At 46.7% G+C, this 6,337-nt stretch overlaps 1 protein-coding gene across 1 annotated transcript; it reads right to left on the bottom strand.

Annotated features, from left to right (window-relative positions):
• Positions 1-1,656: 1,656 nt before the first annotated feature.
• On the bottom strand, positions 1,657-6,072 carry LYSMD4 (LysM domain containing 4; the record flags this gene model as incomplete). The annotated part of the gene is made up of 3 exons (XM_079699833.1): positions 5,965-6,072; positions 4,375-4,664; positions 1,657-2,268 (listed from the first exon to the last, which is right to left on the bottom strand). Exons 2-3 carry the CDS (start codon positions 4,654-4,656, stop codon positions 1,657-1,659), a joined length of 894 nt encoding a protein of 297 aa, XP_079555959.1. The 5' UTR covers positions 4,657-4,664; positions 5,965-6,072.
• Positions 6,073-6,337: the final 265 nt, after the last annotated feature.

Below are 6,337 nucleotides of genomic sequence, written 5' to 3'. Positions count from 1 at the left end.
GAAAAGCATTTACTGATCAAAACATTTCCTGTAGCAAAGGCTAAGTTCATTTTATCCTGAAGACCATTTTGCTTTTGAAGAAAACATTTAATTTTGAAGATAATTTAAATTTGCTAATTGAACCCAGGGCAAAATAGTTTTTCACATAACTGAGAGGAGAATGAAGTTGGAAGCCCATCTCAGGTACTTCTCTGCCACAATCCCCTCCTCTTACATGATGAGCTCTTTTAAATTGGTCTCTAGGCTGAATGTGTCAAATGCCTTAAACGTGCCTAAAACCCAAGAGCAGCATGTTTTCCTCCCTGGAGACACACCTCCCTAAGGCTGAGCCACCAGCCACCCTGGCCAATTTCAACTCCTCCAAGGGACCAAGGCAGGCTCCTGCCCTCACCCCATTCACGCTTGCTCCACCAGCAAGGGCTCTGAGGCCAACCCATGCCCTCCACAAGCCTCTGAACTTAGCACCACTGTTGTCTTGTCATAGAAGGAGACAGGCAAACCCCCAGGCCCCTCTTTTTAAGGTCTTCCACAGCAAGGGTCACCTCTAGGCCCTCCATTAAGTGTTCAATATTTTAACATTATGAGCTACATTGTATTCACCCAAGGAAAAGTGACTGAGCCCCGTTCCTGTTCTGTGGCTCTAGAAGTCCTAAGGATGCAGTCAAGGAAGCAGCAGGAAGCAAGCCCATTCTCCCTGTACCACTCTTCCAGACACATACAGGGGCCAGCAAAAGCTGGATTGATGACTGTTCCGCCTTAGAAGTGTCACATGTTGGGACCTCGGTGAGAGGCACTCATCCTTCTCCCTATACCTACTCCACTCCAGACACTAACCAGAAAGAGATCCTTCCAAGAATGCTGACTTGGGGACTCCAGTTAGCAAACACTGTGGAAATGCTCCTCAGGTGAAACAGGGCCATGGCCTCCAAATGTCCTGGCCAGGAAGTGTTTAAAACATGCCTGTGTGTCAGATTAAGGAGCTCTAAAATTACGAGGAACTGCTATTTACTCAGTATTACAGCAATTTAGATTTAGGGCTTTTTAAATTCTAGATATGACATTGCCTCAAAAAGGCTGTCTGAGGGGGCAAATGTGAAGCAGGGCTTATTACAACTGTCATGTATCACACTCTGAAACAGGGTGACATCCCATCGCTATTACACAACACCTTTGTTGGGGGGACACAAAACATCATTTGTCAGAGCCAGTCACTCCTCCACAGCAGGCAGGGGACAAAGCAAACATCCAGACAACCAAAGCTGATACCAGGGGCTCCCATACTGCAGGTCCATTTGCCAAGGCCATTCATCTCCCTCCAAGCACGTCCAGCTTGGGGACCTACACAGTGCTATTGTGAAGACACTCATGGCCAGTCCACTAAATGCCTTCAAGGAACAGCATCTGTCATGTGTAAATGTCTCTCCTGCCGCTCCTCTTTGGATGTAGGAAGTTGAGGACGCTGGTGTTTTGGCTCCCGCAGCCTTGGATCAGGCGAGTCTATTCCCCATGATGACTGTGATTGACATGATGGCGGCTTCTGAAACGTGTCCATATGTCACAGAAAAAAAAGGCAGCACGCTATATGGCCAATGTCGGCTGATGCACATTAGGAGCCCAAGTGCTAAAGCTGCCCTGATTCCTTAGAAACAACAAGAGCTAGCTCTCCCCGTGGGTGGTCTGACTGAACTGGCTGTCTGAAGAGGGGATGGTTGGCAATGGAATCGCTAATTTGGGGGATTGCCCTAGAACTGCACTCACTGCCATCGAGCCATTAGGGACAGCAGTTGTATTCAAGATACTAGGGATCTCACTAGTAGTTTGTATTTTAAAATAGACCAAATAAAACACTGGTAAAACAATTCCAATCAGAAGCATGATAAAAACAGCATTCCACCTCTGAATTCCACAGTCTGCACCGTTTGTAGGTATCTTCGGAGGAGTCGGAAGCAATGGCTGACTGGAGGTCTCTATGCAGTAACTTTCACTCAAAAAGATTTCTGACTGCACTGCATGCTCAATATTCTGGTCAATGCCCTTAAAGAAATCCGTCAGTGGGTTAGATGAGGCACCGGCACTGACAGCTGCTCTGTCTGGGTCTGGCTGCTCCTCGAAGGTCACTCTGGTCTCTGTAGATGAGCTCAGGAGGGGTCTGAGTTCTTTGTGGGTCTCTGTTAGGACCCCGTGGTTTTTCACTGGAATCTTAACAGATTTCAAAGCATATAAGTCTTGTTCTCTGATGAAGTTGTTGACTTTCTTGATATCTGCAACCTAGGGAAGCCATGAAGACAAACATCACGAAATGATGTAAAGCTCCTTAAAACTAATATCCAAAAAGTGGTGCTTAACCTTTCTGCGTGATGGTCCAAGCCCACACAGCTTAAGACTCTGATGAACACTGGAAAACTGTACCTACACACAAAATTTAGTTTAGGCTGAATAACTTCGGTTTTTTGGCTTTAACTCAGCCTTAATGTATAGCTTAATCATAAGATTTTTTTATAGACTTAAAAGTTTGAACAACTCAAGATTCGTTTTGGAAAAGACTTTGTTTAAAGTGTGCCTTCAACAAAATGCTTTTAGGTGAAACACATCATGGTAACAGAAGGCTGTACTCTTTCTACACTTAACTTTTGAGAAAACAGTGCCCCCATCTGGGTGACTCTCTCCTGCATCAGAACTTAATTTAGTAGCTGTAGTAGACATTAGCATTCAGCAAACACAAAGCCTCAGCCAGCTCTACAAACACTAGAACCTAGTTCACCTGTAACAACATTTTAAAAGGTGTGCCCTCATGATTATACGACGTTTTCTTTCCCAGAAGCACTGTATGGCCTATAAACTTATTTTTAAAATAAAAGCGACCTAGAGTTAATTCACTTCAAGGATTTCACAACACTTCTTTTCACTAGAAACATGCAGAGAATATGCATCAACTTGGAAACTATAGACTGAAATCTTCTATTCCAATATTAGGACTTGAGGAGAAAGGAACACGACTGTGAGTTTTAAAAAGTAACAAAGTTTATGACAAATTCCTCTCATAATCAAACCTTAATTTTTAAAAAGTAGGGGGAAATATAAGTCAAAGATAGACCCTCCCTCAAGTTATTGTTTGAAAACTTACCAAAAGCATCAGAGATGGACTCTAAGGTTCTAACTCCTAAGCCCACTTAAACTAGAGTGTAAATACAGCCAACAGACTTTATTCAAATCAATCATCTTCATTATTTTCATTACTTAGCAAGTGCTTTTATCATTTAATTGAATTGGGGTGGTGGACATTTTTAATTTATTATATCCTGAAACTTAAGTTGCTTGAGATATTTTTGTCTTTGATCCTAATAAACTAACATTAAATTTATTTACTTCACATAGGAAAACTAATCACTTCTTAGATACATTATATAGTCCTTTTGGATTTATTAAACATCACTGTTCCAAGAAGCCCACTGTATCTATTCAGGTCTTTGTAGGAGAGGATTCAGTTTTCAGCCCTTGCTCTATAAACCATATAGTATGTCTACAGAAGCTGATTATAAGAGTCAAATATAAATCTCAGTACAGTTTACAGACCACTATGTGTCCCTGGAGACCAGTTTATTTCCCTGGGAAACAACATCTCCGCACAACATGTTGAGTCATTTGATCCTTGTTAGGTAAATGACAGACCCTTCAAGGATGAAAAGACTTTTTTTAATAAGTAGCTTATATAGCCTTAGAGAAAGCCATAGAAAGTAGCAGCACAGTGCTAGCAAAATGAAATAGTTTCTGTCTAGGAGAAAATGCAGCAATTCAATAAATACCTTCCTACTTACTTTGCCATTGTTAATCACTCTGAATGCTAAAAATATAATTAAAGAGAGAAACAGGGTTATACAGATACACAGCATACAAAGGATAGATCATGCAGTTCTAAAAGAGAGAAGGCAAAACTTTACCAATCAAATAAGCTACAACCAGCAAGAAAGGTTTAGAAAAAGAAAAGTAGCAAAAAAATAAAGCAAGCATACCAAAGAAATCTTGGATAAACTCTGCGTGGCATCTCTGGCCCCATTATGTCTTAAATGAAATGTGTTCAAAAGAAAAAAGAAAAAGGTTTCAGAATTTCATTTTGGAGGGACAAGGAAGAGGTGCAGAGAGGGAACTGCCCTGTCACCTGAAATTCCTGACTAACTCCCTCTCTCTCTGAGGAACGGAAGGTACTTCCACCTGCCTTCCATCTCTAGCTAGACAGGGGTATCCTTTACTCTAGAGCAGGCTTCTTCCAACCACCTCTGGGGTCAGAAAGGGTCCCCACCCTTCAGTGAGCTCCTCTGTTCCTCTAAACACAGGGGCTGAAGGGCAGGTGGCGCCTTCACCTGTGGGGTTTCTTACTTTGCAGCCATACTGAAGAGCGAGCTTGTTGAGGCTGTCCTCCTGGGCCAGCTCCCGCTGCAGCAGCACCACGTCCCCTGCTCCTGGCTGGTGAGGGTGGTGGGCACCCTTCTTCTGGCGCTCCTTGCCCCGGGGCCGCAGAGCTACTTGGTGGGACTCTTCCTCAGAGGAGTCCCCAGAGTCCCCAACACCATTCTCAAACATGTAAATGTGGCTGGTCGGAGTCCTACAGACCATGGCTGGGCCTTGGAAGGTCTTGGTTAACACTTCCTTCTGCCTCATTTTCTTAACTGAAAACCAAACCCCAGGGTTAATTCCACACAAGGCATATTCATTCCTCTGTGGCTACACTGAAGATAAGTGTCTTCTTGTTGTTAGAGATGACTCCTTTCCCTAATATAAATACTCAACACATACCATCGGCACAAAAAATGTCACAACGTGTTTATGCTGGCTGAGATGAAGGGAGAGAGATAGGCAAATAAATACACTCTTTTTTTCTAATTGCATACTTTTTGCGCAGAAAACAAGAGAGTCCTCTTTCTTCTCCCCTTATTCCTCATCCATAGCTATGTCTCCCCAAAACCCACATATGCAGATAAACAACTTCTCTTTTTGGTCCCAGAGTAGTAAAGAAGCAGCTGGGATCATTGCGATGAGAGGTAAAGACTGTTCCCAACTTCCTTCCTTGCACAGACCCTTTGTACAAAAAAATTCTTGCTCAACACTTCAAGCATTCCAAAGTAGCTTCACTTAAAGGCAAGACTAAGGACACTTACTTAGAAGAACTATGAGACTAAATACTCTTGATTTTGAAACGACTTGAATTATATAACATGTGAGGCAAGCTGGGGGAAGATTTCTGTCAAACTAAGAAATTCGTCCGGTTTCTCACAGGTCCCTTGGCCTTCAGAACCTCCCCATGTCTGGTTATTTTCACTTCCCGACCAGTGCGGAAGCCACAATACAAGCCTTTCCCCTCTCCAAGTTGCTCGAATGAACTTCCAGAAATGAAATCTCCAACCCGGGAACGAAAGCCTCAAAAAGAGTTGGCACCGGGTTTCTTCGGAGCCAGGAAGAGCAGCGGCCCCCTCGGGACAGCGTGGCCACGGAGAGACACCCCCCACCTCGCCCCAGCCTCCTCCCCGCACTCCGGGGGCTCCGCCGGCCCGGAAGAGGGAGGGAGGAGGCGGCTCTCCGGGTGCCCGAGGGTCACCTGCGGCGGCCCGAGCTCGGGCGGACCTTCCCTTCGGAGCTCAGCGCCTGCCAGGAGCCCCGGCGGCTCGCAGGCCTCAGTTTCCCTCGGAGCTCCTTCCGCGAAAGGGAGCTGACTATAAAAACCGAGAGCGGCCCGCCTCTATGCTTAGACGGGTGGGGCCCCAACATTCCACAAAGGCACGACCTCCGACCTCTGACCTCCACCCCAGAAATTTCGGGGCAGTCCTCGACGGTCTGGGACGCTGCAACTCCAGCTGCAGGACGGTGACCTCAGAGACCCAGGAATGGCGGCTCGCCACCCAGCCGACGAGCTGGGCGACGCCGCAGCACCGCAACAGGCCCACGCAGCGACCCCTCCCGCAGGCCGGGTACCTCAGCGTCCGGGATCCGCCGAGACCGATCGCAGCCGCCGCTGCTGCGCCTGCCGATTGGCTGCGGAAATCAGCAGGTTCCCGGGGGCGGGGACGGCGAGGCAGCCAATGAAATCAGCGGTGGGCGGGGACTGGGACGAGCCGGGCAGTGCTGAGAGGTCTGCACAGGACCTGCGGGGAGTGAGGCCCCGGGGGCGGGGCCCTGGGTCTGGGGCGGGGCCTCCGCTCCTGGACTGACGCTCGCCACACCCGCCTGCCTGCGCGACTCGTTCTGGCTCCAGTTTGTGCCTCTGCTCTAGGCTATTAAACACTTTAAAGTCTCCCAGCTTTCCGCTGAGCTGGCTTTTTCACCCCGCCCTATGTCCATGGTCTGT

The sequence above is a fragment of the Hyperoodon ampullatus genome (assembly GCF_949752795.1).
Source record: "Hyperoodon ampullatus genome assembly, chromosome: 3".
In the NCBI taxonomy this organism is placed as follows: domain Eukaryota; kingdom Metazoa; phylum Chordata; class Mammalia; order Artiodactyla; family Ziphiidae; genus Hyperoodon; species Hyperoodon ampullatus.
Note: the sequence above shows the minus strand (reverse complement) of the source record. Positions and strands in the feature narration are given on the sequence as shown.